This window comes from Uranotaenia lowii, chromosome 1 (assembly GCF_029784155.1).
Source record: "Uranotaenia lowii strain MFRU-FL chromosome 1, ASM2978415v1, whole genome shotgun sequence".
Classification (NCBI taxonomy): Eukaryota; Metazoa; Arthropoda; class Insecta; order Diptera; family Culicidae; genus Uranotaenia; species Uranotaenia lowii.
In genome coordinates, this window is record NC_073691.1 from 128,194,878 (window position 1) to 128,214,593 (window position 19,716).

Genomic DNA, 19,716 nt, shown 5'->3' on the forward strand with positions numbered 1-19,716 from the left:
GTCGAGAGCACGGAGCGAACTGAATTTTATCAATTAACATTCATGCATTCAAAAGTTATTCACAAAACAAATTGGTGCATTTTCTCGAATACACTCCAGAGCAAGTTCACTGGTGTTGGAAAAAAATGGTAGAAATTCTGACATTTTGAAAATTTTACCATGCAAAAATGTTTTCAAGATCTTGGGGCGTTGAATTTTTTTACAACACTGTTTCTATTTCAGCCGTATGTGATAGAAATATTGCTGTTTTTGCATCACAGCATGCGAAAATACAACATGTCGTGTTGTAAAAAAACTAGAAGGCCACAGATCTTGAAAATGTTTAATTTCATGAAATGTTTTTGCAAGGTGATATAAATTAATAAATTCCCTGGCTATGCAAAGCAGTTTTTTTGAGATTTTTTATTCTCATCTTACGCTCCTCATACCTAGCTTTCAAATAAGCAGTAATAAAAAGTGAAAAAAAAAAATTGAAAAAAAAAATGTATTACATCGAATATATTTTCTGGGGTACAAGTCAGGTTTGTGCTTTGTTTACATGAATTGTACTGAAAGAATCAAGGAATATTTTTCACCCAAGATTATATTTATTGTAACTTCCAGTACATCTATGACGATTTTTTAATGAAAATGTTTGTTGTTCCATAAAATTGTCCATACAAAAAAAAAAAGGATTTTGGATCGCTTCCAAAATTTTTATTGGTATTTCTGGCAGCAAAAACAACAACAAAAAAGTTAGGAAAGGTGCCCTCGTTCTCACGCACACCTACGTATGGAATAACTCAAAAGCCGTCTAGGCTGACCCCGCGACTTTTTGACGCAGTTGCATGAAGCAACGAACACTCACGGCGTCTTATAACTGAGGAAATGTCGAAGAGGTCGAAGATCAGGTGCCGTCTGATGCGGATCACTATTAACTTTACATACTATATCAAGCTCTGAGGCTTCGTATGGCACACCATTTCAAAAGCAACACTACTTATAGTGTTCGACGTCTAAGAATGAAATAAAAGAATGTCCATCGTCAACAAATGAACTAAGATGTATTCCGTCGTCCAAAACTGAACTTGAAAATATTAGATGATTAAAAAATTGATCAACAGGTATTTGATTGGCTAAAATAGATCACACTGAGGACTGCTACCGCGATAATAATTATCGCAAAGCACGGTTTAGCCTATTGCGATCGATAGTTGGACGGGTTAAGTTCAGTTAACAAAGCCGGATTTTAGATCATGGCAATCGGTTGTAACTTGAGTATAACATATGGATAGCGATGATATTTTATAGGAAAGGTTAACACATGGCAAATAATTGAAACAGTGACCTTAAAATTAAACATACGTTTTGAAAAGGGGGAGGCCGTACCATTTGTAGAAATGTATGGCCAACCCCGATTGATGTCAGCAATCACTAGGCATAACAACCTCTCCAGTATCCTGCTATCGCTATTTTTTTTTTCTTTTTGATAGGAGTTTAACCCGTTAAGGTCATTCTTCCTCGCTGCTATCGCTATGATAAAGAGTGCTCCGTGCCAAAACTATTCAAATAGATCCGAGCGCCAACTAACGGTGTTCCATGCGCACGCCTTATGGCAACTGCAGCCTTGTTTCTACTTACTTCATGAGGCATAGCATAGCATGTTTTTCAATTGATGCATACTTACGAGATACTACTGCAATTATTGTACTTACCACTAAAATAGCTACGAAGCATGCTATCGTAGTGTTCCAATCACCATAACTCGATGCCTTTCCTACCAGCACTGAGTAGAAAATGAAATCACCGAGACCCAGCTTGATACCGCCTGTAAGTAACCAAAACGAAAGTGTAAACCCCATGCTGTCACCCTAGCAGAAGAATTGGATGAGTATTTATTTCTTACGCTCTTCAGGTTGCTCGTAGAGAGGAATCTGCTGGGAATCGGCCGTACCCCTGTTACCGGCGCCAGAACTCGTCGTCACCGTTCGGTATTCTGGTCGATTAGGATTAGCAGCAATGTTGGCTTGAACTTCGATCTGCCGACGGGCCACACGCTGTTCGCTACCGGAGGACCACTCCTGCGTGAAACCACTGGTTTGATCTAAAGAGTGAAAAATTTCATTTAAAATCATGTAAGAATTTTTTAAGCATCGTCTAGTTTGCAATATAAGTTCTTTTGTGATACAAGTACCCTCATCCTTGAATAAAATTAGATTGCACCAAATTTTTCCTGCTCTCCCTTCTCCCTCTCCCTCTCTATGCAAGGACCGGCGAAATTAAAATAAACAATTGTTTTACCCGGGAGCGAACCTTGCTCCGGTCTTATAAGACCTGCCGCAGAATTGACACGATACGAAACCATTGGCATACCTTCTGCGCTGTTTTGTTGAGCAGATTGATGTGTGCCATGTCCGGTAGTCGTCGTAGTTGTTGTACTGTGTGCCGGCGATCCTGTTGAGCCATAACTGGGGACTGTGGTTCCCGAAGTGCCACCACCGGAACCGATTGTACGCTCCCCGCGGGTAAGAGATTCTTCACTGGGGTCCATATGGGTACCCATGTATGAGTACATGATAGTAGCTGTAATAGGGGGTGTAATTTTATACGTTTCTTATAATTGTTTATTAGATTAAGAAGGTTACTTACAAGAATAGATCAAAGCGGGAAAAATTTGTTCGTTGCGCTCGTGTGCAGTTTCCACCAAAATTCGAAGAGGTCCTTTTGGAGTTAATACAGCAATCAAATCTGTTGAAGAATTGAGGAGGAATTATGTAACCTTTTGAATGAACAAAAAGTTTAACGTACCCCAAATGGAGATTACAGCTAGCACTACCCAAGTCGTCCATTCGGGTAGATATTTGATGAAAACCAACGCCATCAGTGCGGCAACGAAAATAAGATAACCTTGTTGTAACCGTAAGGGTCCGCGCCAGTGAATTGAAATCATTCCCACCACACCGAAGTTCCACATCAGTAGCAATGCCGTTGGATAATCGAACGGGATGTTATACGCCCGCAGTACCTCTTCCAGATACAGATAACTAAATATAAACAACAACAATAGCGAGGACATAATCAACCACCCGTGGATGATCTTGTAGCAACGTCGTTTGTACAGGACAATTAACAATATTGTCATTATAACGATCACGGTCATCAAGATCAGGGAATTAGCGAGGGCGTTCCAGATTTTTGTTCCCGTATCTTCGGAAAGTTCATGGAATGGTGTATAAACGAGATACACATCTTTGGTGGAGTAAAAATTGATTGAACTGATAGTGGCCACCACGACCACCATACAAAGTGTTACCGGAACGAACAGTTTGATCACATGTTGGGCACCGTATTTCAAACCTTCCTCTTCTTCCTCCCGCTGCCGGTCGTTGGGACCGCTTGGACCATTTGCTCCAGTTGGAGGGCGCAATTGGCCTCCATCACCCGCCGATGCTGTTGGCCGACTGTTGGGATCGCGAATCGTCACATTCGGAACGACATCGTTTGTCTAAAAAGAAATTCGAATAAAATAAATCTGAAACTTCTATTCTAGACCTTGCAAAACAGTTCCATGTAACTTCAAGGCTACCGATTCCAATAAATAAATTAAATTAAGGTACACCGGGGCAAGTGCAAACGTTCAGTTTGTTTTCTGAATCAAAAAAAATCTTCTAGAAATTGTTGTTTAGGCCTAAACAAACAATCTGACCTAGATAAACTAAATTTCCCTTAAATGATTTGCTAAAAACACTGTAATGTTTGTTTACACACGAATTCAAGTTCGTAGGTACTAGATATGAAAAGCGTGTTTTTATTTAGCATATTTTGACTACAAAAAAGGGGCATTCAAATCCGCTTTCTCCAAAATTATTCAGCATTATTTTGGAATGGTCAATAATAGTTTTTGAAGATATACTTATTTTTCTAGGACATTCGAAAGTTTAACTATGGTGAAATCCGTTTGAACCTGCTCCGACCATTACAATAAATGAATGCAATATAGATTACCCCGTATGATGGATGTGTTGCTCCAATGACATCTTGAGGCACTTTCTGCCAGCGTTTTCGAGGGCCTCTGCCGTCGGTCGAATCCCCTGCGCCGGAACCGGTTCCAGGTCCACTAACGCCCCCTGGCCCACTGCTATTGAGCGTTGCAGGATGATCGATGTTTATGTGACCATCCATTGTTGGCTACCACGGCCGTGCCTTCGCGTTATTTTAGATGGAAACAGCTATTGAGGAGAAATTAGTGTTATTCCAAACAATGATTCATTAATAGGCGATGGAAGCGCTGCCGAATTTGGGTGATGGTTTTGCATTAGTGCAAGTGGGATGCAGCTAAATTTTCACCCAACTTTTGACAGATCTTACGGGGTTTTCTTAAGGAGAGAAAGAATAACTTTTCGATTCCATCGCCCATTGGAAGACGCACAACGAGCACCACACTGAGCGTTTTTCCCAGTCTACAATCTATGAAAGAGTACAGTCTTGAACCGAATTCATCGAGACAGCCGATAAGAAGGACTTTTCTTATATTTTAATAGAGAAATTACTGCTCAACTGGTTAAACTATTGAAAAAAACTAACGTTTATAGTCAACAAATACTGCTGTGCGTATACGTACGATTCGAAAAATTTCACTCGTACACCCTTAGAAAATAGTACACAAAAGTATGTAAAAAGAAGTCAAAACAACCCGTAAGTGCAGGAAGCCACTAGGGTAACGGACTTATTTTAGACCAGTGGACCAATTTTGGACCACCTTGTCTAGCTCTCTTATAAAACAAATAATCATGAATTTTTTTAGCAAATACTGTTGAAGCCCTGACACTTAATGTAATGCACTAGTTTTTTTCATTGTTAGTTGGTTTGTAAGAGAGCTAGACAAGGTGGTCTAAAATTGGTCCACTGGTCCAAAATAAGTCCGTTACCCTAGTATGTAAAAAATATTTTACGAAAAAGTATGTAGCAAGGCTGGTACGGACGAGTATGTAGAAAGTACTCAAAAGTATGTTAAAATCACATAGATCAGGAGAATCACATACAGTGGAAAAAAATTTAATTAGAAATTTAAAGACAAGGAATTCTTTCAAATTGAGGATGCTTAGTTAATACATTCAAAGGAAAGTTTATTATCTATCAATAATGAACGGTCTTATATTTAATATCAAGAGTTCGCGATTCATATTTCACTTTTTCCCTCTAGTTTGTTCAAAAGATCCAGCTATTTTCATTCGTTTTTCTTCAGGGTTTCTGTTGAATGACTGTGGAATGATGGATGACATGGAAGCCATATTTTGATTCCACATCGATATCTCTGGTTCGTACACTTGAACCGGTGTCCATGGGGTAAACATCCTGGCCGAACATGAAGTGGATATTCTAAAGGAGATTGATATTGAAATTAGTTGTAATTTTTTCAGAACAATTGAGGAAATATTACCTTATATACTGCCGATGTACTTTATTTTGAAGCCCATATAGCTTTAACGGGAATCAATTGCATCAGGTTGCGGATTCCCGATACTTCGATACCAATCTTTCGGTTTCGATGATGAAGTAAATTTGGCTGGCGGTGGACATCAAAATTCTAAAAAAAAAAGGTTCTGATGACTAGACCAAACGTCGTAGAGCTTAGTTTCTCACAGGTAAGGCTCGAGCAACAAAATGATTCGAAGCAATTCTTCCGTTAATTCGTAAAGTTTTCGCGACACACACAAATTGAATGTTTTGATATTTACCAGAGCAGGATACCGCTAAGACTGATTTCCAATTTTACATATTTTGAAGTTGTTTCCACAGTAAGGGCCTCCAAAAACAGAAAGAACATACAAAATATGTAATTTCTGGTACTCACTTCTACGTAAAAATGTTCGTTCTTCAAAGTATGTACTTTTTACGGTCTCAACCCGTAAAATTTTCTAAGAGTGTATAAACAAAAGAGCCAAATCGCTGACGCAGCCTTATACACGCCAAAAGCAAACTATCAAAATTTGTCCAAACGAGAACTAAACTCAATGAGTAGAATGTGGCTGGAAAACAGACTCAACGCGGCGAAGGAAATGTCAATTTGTTTCGCCGCTCGAGTTCGCATAGACTGCGTCCGTAAATTTTCCGCCAATTCGCATCGCATCGCAACGGTTTTCCGGGCCTTCCGAAAATCAGGACAAATCCTGATTTATTAGAACACCTGGCACCTCTGTGTATGAGTGGCCGTAAAATGAGCGAAGTTGAGTAACTGTTTACCAATTTTCGGAGTCATTAAATTTTGCTGCACGTGTTTTAGCTGCCTAAAATTTCAAAGTTTATCCTAAAAAAAATAACGTAAAACAAGCAAACAGTAGAAATGGATGGTGTTTCTAAAGTGTTCTGTAGTGTAATGGATATGAAGACATCCAACATCCATAGCGTATTGACTGATCTAGAAGAACATCAAACGCTTTGGGCTGAGGTAAATCTATAACATACCCTTGAGTGACATGACCGTTTACACAAGGCTGTACTGATAGAATGTTGTGCTTTTTTCAGTTTTACAGATCACAGAACTGTACCAAATAGAATTATTATAGGTTTATTTTTTATATAACTCTGTGATACAGAATTGTCTCTACCTATACCACACTGTCTCTACTACTTAACACATTGCGTGCCAAATACGAGATATTTCGTTTTTTCGCTTGCCGTGTGTGTGCTGCACTAAGAATACTTACTAAAAAGTTACAATTGAAAAACAAAAATTTATTCATCAAATTAAACGCAACCTTCCAGGCAATTAAGTGATGCTAAATTTGAGGTATTTAATGTCTTAAAAGACTTGAAACTTTCAAATTGTAATTGTTTTTTATTGATTTAACGTCAGCTCATCGATATAAAATCATAGTTAGGGCCAAGGAAATACAATGAATTAATTAATTCTAATCTGTACTATTCTGTCACACACTAAGAAACCATTCTATCATAAATATCTAAGCTTCCTTACTAACCAGTGAAACGAATACCCTCGGCACATTTAAACTGTAAAAGTTAAAGGCCTTTAATAAACTAGTTGTAAATAAAAAAAAATATCTTATCGCTGATGTTGTATGAAATTGAAACTATATTTAACTTAATGTTTTTTCTCCCTCCCTATCCTAGCCCAAGCATGAAATTGATGGTTATTTCGCCAAGATAGGATCGCTTCTGGGCATCGCTTCGACCAGGGATCGTGGTCTGGTGGCATTGAAGCATTTTGTGCCTCAGTGTCCTCTGGACGTCCTGGAGGACAAAATGCAATATTACATCAATATTTGTGCGAAGATATGTAACCAAAAGGGTCACCAGGCTAGTGTTCCGTTGGCCTATGGGGTGCTTAGTAAGTTGGAAATATCATTCAAGAGTTTTCCCCGAAGAGTCTAATCATCATTTAATTTATCAGAGCAATTGTTAAATAAATCGCTACAATCCACCGACCTGAATAAATTGATGGTGAGTAATATTCCGAAATTGTTAGAAAGCATTAGTACTGCGATCAATCCCTCGCTGCATGTGTCAGTTTTGGATTTTCTGGAAACTGCTATGCGTAGCTATCCTGGAGTGACTGGCATGGCAAAAAATCGGATCGAAGATTTTCTCTACTCGCTTGTCGATTCAGAAGATACAGAAATCGTAAAACGTACGGCATCATGCTTGCTACTGCTGCAACAAATCAGAGGTGGCGGTCAGCATGGCAGCCTTCATAAGAAAACTTGGGACGAATATCAGTGTAAGCTGGTGAACACTGTTCACGAGCTTCTAGGACAGGTATTCGCCCATATACCGGAGACCTTTGATGTAGAGGAGAATCTGGAATGTTTGAAATTTCCCAAACTTGTTGTCAACGAAGAACCTGTGACCGGTGCTCATCAAACGGTGCGACGATTGATCAATGTCATTCACTATTTAGAAGCAGCAATTCTTGAACCCTATCCTGTAGCTAAACCTATTCGACCGATGAAGGTGTTGAACGTTATTTTCAGAGCCCATTCGGTCAGTTGTGTTACTATGGGAAAAACAGCGCTTCGTGAAAATCTTGCCCTCGGTATGATGCTTCCTCAGGTCCAGCTTGAGCTGCTTCGGGTGCTGGATGCTCTCGTGTTAGTTCTAAAGTCTAACGCACTTCCTTTCGGAAATTTGGTCACAGACCTTTTCGATCAGTGTTTGAAAGGTACTCTAACAACCAATTCCAAGGGTCAGAAAAAATCATTTCTCGCCCTGCGAGTGCGTGTGTACGAGAGTATCGTTCTTTGGTGCGATACATTACATTATGCTAGTGGCGTTGAGGAGATCGCTGACAACCTGCTGGAACATATCGTGCAGGATATAACGCCATTTGAACCGGAAGTGACACTTCAAGTAAATGCTAGCGGGTAAGTTTGAGTTTCCAGCTATCTGTTTCTTACTAGCAATTTCGATACTGATACTGCAGGTCATTATTCTTTTCATACAAACAAAAGCCGTGATGTGTAACCTATATTTTTAAACATCATAATCAAATTATCGCTATTTAAAAAAAAGTTCCAAGGGTTTTTCGAAATACATTATTCAAAAAAGCTTTGTTATGATTCAACTAATTTATGTACATTTTTAGGCAAAAGCTTTCGGCCAAAGCGAAAAGGAAACTACAAAAAGAACAAAACGCTTCGACTTCATTAGTGAAATGTCACTCCACCGATGGCATTCAGCGTAAACATAGTACGAACGATTCCGGGAACGACCTCCTGTGTCGAGTTGCACTTCGTTGCTTAACTAGCATTCTGCAATCTGCGGGATGTTTCGTGAAACCTGTAATGCAGAAGCTGCTTCAGGAGAAGATTGTACAGTTGTGTTTCAATGTATTCGCTCAGATCAATCTGAGCAGCGAGCAGAACCTGTTCTCCGAGTTCAACTGTCGCAGAGCATTGTTGACTGCTCTAAATGCTTTGGTTGTAAATCCACATCACCTGTGCCCACCTCCTTTGCAGTACGCAGCGCAGTTGTTTAATGTGGCCGAGGTACATGATCCTAATTTGCAGGTTCGAAGGCAAGCATCTCAACTGGCTCGGTCGGTCGAAACTCTTCTACATCCACGGAAGGAAGTTTTCTATTTTCCTGTGGAGGAAAATGCGGTCAAAGATATGCTGATAGCCAAAAAGAAACACCCACTCAATGCAGCATTCCCTGCTAAGCGTGACTACAACAATCTAAACAAATCCATTACTTTCGACGATGTTGAAGTTCGTGCTCAACATACAACATATGCGCAGGAAAACGAATCACCAGAAACGTCCTCGGAATCCGAACCCGAACGTGAACAGATTGCTGAGGTGGTTGATGTAACCATGGAGGAAAATGGGCAACCTAAAACAGTTCCTCGTTTGAACGTGGAAATGAACGAAATAGATTTGAACTGTGGGGAGTTACACAAATCTATTAACGATAAAACTGTTGAGTCCCAAGCAATCGAAATTGATTCAGACGATGAGATTGAAGTTATAGAATGCAACACTTCGGAAAATAAAAAAAACGACCCATATGACCGAAACAGCGATGTTGAACTGGTGGAAGAGAGCCCACAGCAGCTTGATTCACCAGGTAATCGTAAATCGACTATCGAAGAGAAGGCACTCCCACAAAGCTTAACTCCAAATTCTGCAAAAAAACGTAAAGTCGAAAAAGAACTCTCTTGTGGTGACGTTGAAAACAAATTAAGCAAACCGAGTGACACTGAAGATCTTGAGGCGCGCGTTGATGATCTTGTGGCCGAGTTTGTGGACGAACTGAATGATGAAATATGATCTGGTATTATGTTTTTTTAATGTCTGTACATTTAAAATTACAATATCCATATGAAAACACCTAACAAATAGTCGAATCGATAGTCGTTATCATTTCAGCACGTTTTGCGATAAGGCAATCCAGATAATCACTCTGAATGTCTGTGTCGTTCGAACAGAGGTTCAACTCTGTTGCATTGTACAGCTGCATCCGAAACTCCCAATCCCGGTAAATCTCAACTTTTAGTTCCTCATCGCTGTCATCCGTTTCCTTTTGTCCACAACGTGTTTCTTGCTCCTGCAAGCTGCCGTAAAACTGTTTGAAAGACTTTGCCTCTTGGACCAGCAAATCTTTTAATGCACTATCCAAAGATTTGCATTCGTCTGGAAAAGATTTTATCAATGCTTCCATCGCTTCTTCATTTATTACACCATTCAGTTCTTCAATCAAATCCAGATCGCAGGTAAATAGCTTCTCGACTATTGTTTCGTTGTCGGTTGATTGGCTTAGCTTTAAAAAAAAAACAGAAAATTTTAACAGTTCCAAATTAAATTGTTTTCTTTAAGAAATACCTTTAAAAAAGCGGCAAGAAAAACTATTAAAGTTAAGAAAATTTTCATTATTATAACTAGTTAAGGTACGTCTTGTTCTAAGTTGAAGTCTCTACTGCAGAATTGAATCATTCAAAATTGTCAAGTGCCAAATACAAAGGCAATTAAATCTCTTTTATTCCGGATTACTGTTCCTTTTCCACCTTATCAAGCGACCACAAAAGATAATATTGGTACCTTTTAAAGGTAAATGTTTGTTTTCTTTGATAAGATATTCTTGCTATGATCAACTGTTTGTTACATCAAGGGGTTCATTTTTGCAGTTGAGGCTTGAGGTTAGTCATCAATTGTCTTGTTTATGATGCTATTATTATTATTATTATTAAGATTAAAGACATTTTACCATTAATATGGCTTTCATGTCTAAACAGTTTAAGTTTACAATTCATAGCTTATCCGTAAGTTTACATAATTTAATGAATTTTATAACATTATCTTCTTTGTCTGACCTACTCAAAAGAATGTCAAAAATAGAACCTGCTTCCATTCCACATGCAAGGCGGGCCTCGTCATATCCTCGACAATCAACCAGTATGTGTTGAACCGTTAATCGCACTCCGCAAAAGGTGCAATTTGGTGGTGTTGATCGTTCCATTAAGAAGCTGTGGGTCAACCTTGTATGACCAATTCGTAGTCGTGTTAATATTCGTTGTTCGGATGCACATTTTCTGTCAGTATGAGCATAGACGTCTGGTTTCACACGTCGCAAAAGGTTGTTTGATTGATTCCACTTTGCTTGCCATGCTTCTTTTATCCAGGTTTTAATCGAACGGATAGCGTCTGCTGCTGGAACAGGTATAGTTACTGGGGTTTTTTTCCTTCCTTCGTTTGCCCAGTAGTCAGCTTTCTCGTTTCCTGGAATGCTACAGTGACCGGGAACCCAAGCAACAGTCGCGTTGTTTTCGACCAAGGCCTTTTCTGCATCTAATATCCAAGGGTGTCTTGTGTGTCCTTTCGTCAGGGCGTCGATATAACTTGCCGATTCCGTGAAAATAATAGTACGTGGTTGAGAATTCTCAGCTGCAATTTTAAGAGCATACGCCTCTGCAGAAAAGATACTGCATGATTTAGGAAGCGAGCAACATAGTTCTACCTCCCATCCAACAACAGCTGATCCGATGTCATCACCAAGTTTGGATCCATCAGTGTACTTATGGTGGTAATTCCCATATTTCGTTTCTATCATTTCGTTGAAATACGTAACCACTTGAAGGCTTGGATTCCCTGCTTTAACTTTCCGTCGCATATAGTTGTCTATGCTGTAGAGATTAATAAGAACTAAGGAAAAGAGCAATAAAAAAAAGACTACCCGCATAATCAATTACAATATATAGAGAATATTCTATATTGTCTCTAAACGTTATCGTTTATTGTAAAGTGAACAGTATATGTACAATAACACAGACCATATTAACAATCTGTATTATGATTATCTGTTAAAGTACCATATGGGGAAAGGGCTGTTAAGCATGTTTACCATTCAAAAAGAGCGATTTTTTCGAACAAATATTTCATGCTACATTATTGGATACGGTTAAAATATCATCCACTTTTGGCGAGCAAAACAATCTACCTGAATGTTCTAGCTACGTTGGAATACAAAATCATAGATTTCATCAACTTCAATGGATATAGTTTGCTTATAGTAGTTTGTAGTAAAAATAACGCTCAATCATACGTTCCGCATATTGTAAAATATTTTTAAAAAGAGCTTCCCTGTACCATAAACAATATAGTTCCAATTCTTTCCCACAAAAAATAAAATAAAATTAAAAAATTTAAATGTTGAGATTTTTATTTTTTATTTCTGATATTATACATGGATTATACAATCTTACCTATTTGTGCAGATCTGCATTGTTCAGCCTTTCAGTAGATTTTTTTTCCGCTCTCCGCTCAGCAGAGATCTTTGTTTCTGTAATTTCATTAGTTTTATTTAATCTCACTAGTTTTTATCGATAATATAATATAGTTTTACTTACTTTTCGCGTTCTGTGTGTTTTTCTCAGCGTGATTCTTTTTTTTCGGAGCCATTTTGAACACAGTTTTCAGTTCCGAACCTGGCGTGGGGTTGCCGACACAAATTTTAACGAAGTGAAGTGAAAATTAGCAGATGCTGAACCCAAGAGCGAAAAAATGCATAAGCTCACAACTACATCTTAAAATAACAATATTAGTTATTATCCGCAAGAGGTGAAATGATAACGACTTGTCTAACTCATACAATGTTGTCAATGTTGTTTTTTTTTAATTTAATGTCTAATGCTAAGAAAATATAAGGAAACTTTGTCGTACACTGTTAGAGTCCTGGATAAGGTCCAGAGACAATATTCAAAGGTTGCAAATTTTTATTCTCTTATTATACTATACTTACTAAATCATATATCATATTGTCACTGTCACTGATACGATCCTGTCATAATTTATTGAGGTAATAAAATTTTGAACATGTATAATGAAATGATACTTGGAAGATATTTCATACTGGTACTGCTACCAATATATTAAGTTAATAGTTAGTACTATATCCCCAACTGTTTTTAATTATGCGGGTATAGCATAAGAATTAATTTATTATTCAAAACTGGTTGAACCAGTTTAGCACTTCTTGAAAAATGTCAGATGGGCAAATTAAATTCTACGTGAGCGGTAGAGAGATAATCAGTTCGAGGAGAGACCGAGATTCATTCAATTGAGCAAATTTGAGGATAACGGTTGTGGAAAAAACGACGGTGAAGTTTGGTGAAAATAAATAAATTTGTAGGTGGAAAAGAAAAAGGAAAGATGGAAAGTGAATATACGGAGGAGTACCACATATGCAAGGCGCTTTCAGGTACCATTGGCGGTCAGATAGCCTTAATGGTGTGCATATATTAGGAATGGTTAAATTCGTTAGGCTTTTCAGTAGTTCATTTGAGCGTTTGATTAATAAACAATCGTTACTTCTCACCCCTTTTTCCAGATGCTATTATAGTATAGGTAATAGGTACCAAAATGATGCGTTTGCTGTTTGCCCTGGGATTGGTACTGCAGTTTTATTCTTGGTTTTTGCATTGCATTGCAGATGTAGCTAGGTCGTCATTTAACTTCCTTTACGTTGAAATGATTGGTCGATTGCAACGACGAACACTATATACGCCTTGCATAAAGAAAATTGAAGAGATGAAGAAACCCCATGCTGGTAGTCGACGCACGTTTAGACCTTCATATTGAAAGTCCGTTATGGAATTTCACTTCAGGAGGTTAACTGTGCAATTCTATAATTGAAAATTATTTTTACTGTGTAAAAAAAATCCGTGAGTTACTCACGCAAAGACACTCATCTCCAGGGGTGTCAGGTGTCCTGATTTTTCAGAATTCGTCCTGATTTTCGAGAGGCCGTCCTGATTTTTTTAAAACGCTTGAATTGTCCTGATTTTTGAAAAATTACTTTTAAAATTCCCTTAAAAATTACCATGTATTCCATATACTTCATATGAACATCATATGTCACACATAAATTGTATATTCATATTTAACATGAAGTTTATATGATATTGACTCATACATTTTGTGATTTTTCTCTTTGAAAATTTCCGTGTTTTCACCCTGAAGAAAAAGTTAGTGTGCCTTTTTAAGTGTCAATTCAAACATTTTAATTAGGTAAGTATTACGTACTCTATTAAAATAAAGCCTCGATTATTGATCTCTTCTGATCTCCCCCACAGGAAACCAATCCCTGACTGCTGCCATAGGAGGCAAGGACGTCGGCCTGGTGTCGATCGAAGCCGTCGGTATTGTTTCTTTTTTTTTTTTTTTTTTTTTAAATTTTTTATTGGCTTTACCTCTATAACATAACCGGCCAAGTGTTGATTACTGTTCTACTTACATGTCTATTTCACATTCAATTACAAAATTAGCTATCGTTTTATATAATTCAATGTCTTTCTTTTTTAGTATCAAATGAATATCGGGTGGAATTCCTTTTTTCATTAAAATTCGCCAAATAGGTCTACGAAGATTTTCAAATCTGCTGCATGCGAAGATAATGTGATCAGGATCTGCGATGGATTCGCCACAACTACACGTAGCATCCAATAGGATACCATTCCTAGTGAGATGAGCAGGGAGTCGTGAATGATTTGATATTAATTTGGAAAGGATTACAATTTGTCTGCGGTTGAGATCCAAGCTACTAAACCATGGTTGGAGCGAAACGTTAGAGATGATGCTGTGACAGAAACGTCCTTTAGTTCCTGAATTCCATTTTGCTTGCCATTTGTGCATTGTTGTACGCCGAATCGGAAACTGGATGTCGAATGATGTTAAAATATAATCTGCTGTACCACCATTGATGCACGCACTTTTCGCCTCTTGATCTGCCAACTCGTTCATTGGAATACCTCTGTGAGACGGAACCCATATCAGATGGATTTCGTACCCCATTCTTTGACCTTCAAGAATGGATTCTTTTATATCGTACCAAGCAACGGGATATTTTTGATTGATGTTGATTTTTTGCAGGCTCGTGAGACAACTCAAACTATCGGATAGAATAATATACTGAGCAACAGGAAGACTTACGATCATTTTCGCAGCATGCCTGATTGCCAGAAGCTCTGCCATATAAACGGATGCTTTACTGTCGAGTTTGATCCCTTCTGCAGGTGTTCCAAAGTTATTTACCACAGCATAACCTGTGCCTTGAATATCTTTCGACCCGTCAGTTGCCAAGATTTTCGCGTTGGCATACACTTCCAAGAGATAGTTTGACACCAAATCAGCTGCCGATGAGTTCTGGTGTTCTAAACATAACCGTTTAACAGTGAGATCAATGGATATTTTTGTTCTTACAACTTCACGGTTGAACATGTAGCATGGGAGATTATTTAGAGGCTGTTCAAGTGGAATGAATTCGTTAAGCATTCTTGTTGCGCGATGTATTCCCGTAGCCACTAAGCCACCGTCCAAGATCGGTCTGGAATATTGTCGATGCCAAGAAAGGAGTGACGCTCTTTTATTTACAAAACGCATGACCGCAAGTTCTCTTCTTTGTTGCAGCGGAATAATACCAGCCATCACTTCGAGTGAACCTGTGTGGGTGGTTTTTGTGGAGCCCAAACAGATTCGAATTCCTGCCCATTGTAGTCTATCCAAAATAATGGCTTCTTTTTGTGATAACTCCGTCATAAATATGGAACCGTATTCCAATATTGATCTCACACATGACTTAAAAATAACTAACAATGCTGCTGGATGTGCTCCCCATAACTGGCCCGATATGCTTCGTAAAAAGTTAAGATACGGAGCTGTACGTTTCTGTACCTCTCTAATATGACACGACCACGACAGATTTCGTGTGAGGTACATGCCGAGTAACCTCAGGGATCTGACGTATTCCAAAGTGCAACCGCCGATATTTATTTCTGGAGGATTATCGCATTGTTGTGTCGAGATCAGGAGGCACTTACATTTCGTCGGCGAAAGTTCTAACCCAAGGTCGAAAATATTTTCCACAACTATATCCACTGCCCTTTGGAGAGATTCGCAACTATGCTCCAGTGAGGTTCCTCTTACAGCAATTGTTGTGTCATCGGCGTAATTTACGGTTATCACATCAGGAGGGACACTGTTGATCAATCCACTGATCACAACATTAAAGCATAACGGACTTAGTGGAGATCCCTGAGGAAGGCCTTTCCACGTTGTCCTAGATATTGAATCTAATCCACTCGAAATGCACAAATTCCTTTCTTCAAACAGATGGAAGATACTTTTTACTAGACATTCAGGGACTGTTAATGAGCGTAATTCGCGGACCAGAACATTAATTTCCACGTTGTCGTAGGCGGCTTTGATATCGAGGCTACATATCACCACATGCTCTCTTCTTTTCAAAGCTAAGGAAGCTTCGTTAATCAGTGGAAACAACGCATCCATTGTTCCTCGTCCTTTCCTAAAACCGTTGATAGCTGAAGGGAACAGGTTGTTGTTTTCGATGAAATGTTCTAGTCGATCTTTGATTATGAGTTCATACACTTTGCGAAAACATGAAGCTAACGCGATTGGACGAACAGCAGAAGGAGAAATCGGATCATGGCCACTTTTAGGAATCGGTACAATTTTATAGGTTTTCCAGCTTTCCGGAATTCTTCCTGAAGCAAAAATTTGGCAATAGATTATTCGCAACTGACTAAGCGCCGCCCATGGGAGACGATTTATGACGGAATATGGAACACCATCCAAACCAGGAGCCGAATCTTTACCGGTTTTCAAAACAGCTTGAATATCCGATACTGAGAATGGAAAACCAGTTTGAGAGCAACACGAACATTGTAGAAAAACCGGGGGTGGATTTTTGGCAGATGAGGGAGCCAACTTGTCCAAAACATCGTTGGCCAAATTGTCCGAAATTCTGATGTTTTTTGATGGCTCTCCGCGTCCTTTGAACCTTCTGGCCATCCTCCATAAGGTTGTGAGGGACGTAGAACTATCACAGCTATCACAAAAATGTTGCCAACTTTTCCTCTTCTTCTCGCGTACCAAATTTCTGAACCTTCGTTCTGTATTAGCGTACCCTTCGTAAGCTTCGGTTGACAGTTCCCGTTTCCAAGCGCGGAAAGCAACTCTGGTGGCTTTCTTCGCTTCTGTTAGCTCTTCGTCCCAATAGGGTTGCGGTATTCGGCGGGTGTGGTTCGAGTTTACTGATGGGCAGGACCTGCGCAGTGCTTGCCAAATCAGCTCAAAGAAGACATCAAAGCTATCCGGTTCTCCATTTTCGACGAATGATTCCTCGAGGCTTCCGGCAAAACGTTCCCAGTCGATTTTTCGAACATTAATTCCAGAGTAGAATTTCATCGCGCATGTAGTACTCGAATGAAAAACTATCGGAAAATGATCGCTTCCATTTGGTGAATCCAAAACCTCCCAGTCGAAGCACAAACTAAGGCTCGAAGAAACCAGCGTGATATCAATTGCGCCCCACGACCGGTTTACATCAAACCTAGTTGGCTGACCGTTGTTGAGAATGACGAGATGAGATGTTTCGATGGCTTGATGAAGACGGTCTCCACGTATGTTTCCATGCTCGCTTCCCCATAGGTGATGTTTTGCGTTAAAGTCTCCTCCAATGATGCACGGTTTCGGAACGGTTGATAAAAAATTTTCAAACTGAGTCTGCGATATGTTGGCTTGCGGGTGTATGTACACAGATACAATAGTGATCAACCCGGAGATGTATTTGATCTGGCAGGCAACGGCTTGAATATCCGCTGGCAGTGCAATAGGAAATGCTACGGGATTTAGTTCTGAACGAATCGCGATGGCTACGCCCATCGAGTTTCGTCTGTGATCTTTACGAAACATGGTGTGCTGCGGTAGATTAAAGTTTGTGTGACTGTCGAGATGTGTTTCACTCAAAAGCGAAATATTGATATTATGTGTATTTATGAGCTGGATTAAGGATGAGCGTTTACTATTTATCCCTCTACAATTCCATTGTAGACATTGCAGAGGAACGGTGGTTGTTAAAGTGCTTGGTGTGGTCTTTTTCATAATCTGAGATTAGCAAAATAGCCTTTCATTTTATCACTAACAACATCTGAAATTCTCTCCAAAACCATTTGCTGGATTTTTTGTCGAGTTTCAATATCTTCCTCAGGAACTTCCAGAGCATCTGCAACGATATCGATGACCTCAGTAGATTCAATCGTCGATCGGATCGAATCGCAAACCCCGTCAGAAATGTTAACTTCAAGTTGGGGAAGCTCATCGTCCGAATCGACATTATAACGACGTTTGCTGGAAGGATTAGATCCATTCTTGTCAACATTATTTGTTTGGCAAGCTACTGCCACGGTGGATATTGTTGTTGGTTGAGAGATGATAGGTAGTGAGTTTGATGAATCATTTGAATTTGTTCCACAAAACCAATCGACACGTCCTTGTGAAAAAGTGTCACGCCGCTCTTTATCGGTTTTCTTTTTTTGAATTATTTTCGGACATAGCTTGTGATCATTGGCCCGATGGGAGCCTAAACAGTTAACGCACTGTGGCTCACTATTTTCACACGCATGATCTTCGCCGCCCACTTGATCCAAGCACTGATTGCAGCGTTTAGCACTCTTGCATCCTTTTTTGTCATGTCCCAAGCGCCAGCAGTTACCACACTGGCGGACAGGATAAATGTATTGCTTAACAGCATAAAGCACTCTATTTAACTCGATGTGAGTAGGTAAATTCTGCCCAGCGAAAGTAAAAATCACCGTAAACAGGGCTTCCTCTTTATCATCAGCCAATTTTCTAAGCACACGAAGAGCATGAACTATCTCCGGGTTATCAACTTGATTCGACTTGCGTTTATCGTAAGCATTAGCAAACTTCAATTCTTCATCACAAATATCCGGCTCAATATAGGCTACCCCCAGACACTCCACCAGCCGTTGGGGGATAAAAAAACGCACTTCATTTGAGGTACCGATGCCTGCTATTTCATTAGCAGCATCCCTCGATCGCATCAAAATTTTCATTTTGGTTTTAGAAACCGGCATAGCACGAATAAAATCGTCACCAAATTTCTTCACCAGACTTTTAGCAATCTTCGCAGCAGATATATTCCCGACATTTGTTTCAGCCATAACGAGATATGGCCCAGCATAATTTTCGTGATATTTCCGTACTCGAACTTCATTTTTCGATGACCTTGGTGTATCGTTGTGGGTCATTGCACCGCTCGACAATAGAGTGTGGAAGGAGAGAAGAAAAATAAATTAGATTTCAATTCAGCTCACACACACGATGTGCAACGTACCGTAGTTCAAACGAGACTGGTCGGTATTGTTTCTATAGGTCCCCGAACGTACTTTATCACCATGCTGATAATTATCCATTTGTTTAAATTTGGCGCATTCGCGCTATTCAAAATTCGCCGCTACCGAAATTTTAATGAATGATTGGTGAAATACCAAGGCATATACTGCCCCTACTCGCATAACAGTCCCATATGAATTTTCGTCATTTTTCATCTAACCTGACAGATCGTCATTTTGAACATAGGGCTTCAATATAAAACAATAAAAAAAGAGATTTTGTTCTAGAAATTTCGAAAAAAATATCAACTTGTGGCTGTCCCATATGAAATATACCCGCATAACAGTCCCATATGTGGAATACCACGGATTTGGTAACTTTTCAATGCTTCTTTCGGCGAAATAGTCTTTGATTTATTGCTTTGAATCAATTAAAAAAGATTTAAACTCACTTGATGTCGAATTATGTACACTAGTTCTCGAAGGCAGGCCAGTAAGAAGGAAGGAATGTCTTCCTGAGCAAAAAACTAACAGATGCAATCAAAACCGTAAAAATATTCAACTTACAATGT

General features: G+C 39.2%; 3 protein-coding genes across 7 annotated transcripts in view; 1 reads left to right on the plus strand and 2 right to left on the minus strand.

The window, feature by feature from the left end:
- The window catches only part of LOC129739946 (presenilin homolog), a 48,931-nt gene extending 44,313 nt beyond the window's left edge, over positions 1-4,618 (minus strand). Inside the window, exons 1-7 of one of the 5 annotated variants that reach the window (XM_055731501.1) lie at positions 4,564-4,618; positions 3,985-4,208; positions 2,788-3,484; positions 2,629-2,727; positions 2,281-2,562; positions 1,886-2,083; positions 1,695-1,807 (exon numbers count right to left, since the gene is read on the minus strand). In XM_055731501.1, the coding sequence (XP_055587476.1) occupies positions 1,695-1,807; positions 1,886-2,083; positions 2,281-2,562; positions 2,629-2,727; positions 2,788-3,484; positions 3,985-4,161 (1,566 nt within the window). In that variant the 5' untranslated portion in view covers positions 4,162-4,208; positions 4,564-4,618. Of the gene's footprint in view, positions 1-1,694; positions 1,808-1,885; positions 2,084-2,280; positions 2,563-2,628; positions 2,728-2,787; positions 3,485-3,984; positions 4,209-4,347 lie in introns of all 5 variants that reach the window. The other 4 variants (XM_055731502.1, XM_055731498.1, XM_055731500.1 and 1 more) reach the window with 4 other exon arrangements.
- A 1,571-nt stretch (positions 4,619-6,189) lies between these two features.
- On the plus strand, positions 6,190-12,102 carry LOC129739940 (proline-, glutamic acid- and leucine-rich protein 1-like). The gene is made up of 4 exons (XM_055731492.1): positions 6,190-6,427; positions 7,111-7,327; positions 7,391-8,360; positions 8,582-12,102. The coding sequence occupies exons 1-4, from the start codon at positions 6,323-6,325 to the stop codon at positions 9,765-9,767; spliced, it is 2,478 nt and encodes an 825-aa protein (XP_055587467.1). The 5' UTR covers positions 6,190-6,322; the 3' UTR covers positions 9,768-12,102.
- On the minus strand, positions 9,463-10,493 carry LOC129739956 (uncharacterized). Its single transcript, XM_055731532.1, has 2 exons — positions 10,320-10,493; positions 9,463-10,257 (listed from the first exon to the last, which is right to left on the minus strand). The coding sequence occupies exons 1-2, from the start codon at positions 10,365-10,367 to the stop codon at positions 9,829-9,831; spliced, it is 477 nt and encodes a 158-aa protein (XP_055587507.1). The 5' UTR covers positions 10,368-10,493; the 3' UTR covers positions 9,463-9,828.
- Positions 12,103-19,716: the final 7,614 nt, after the last annotated feature.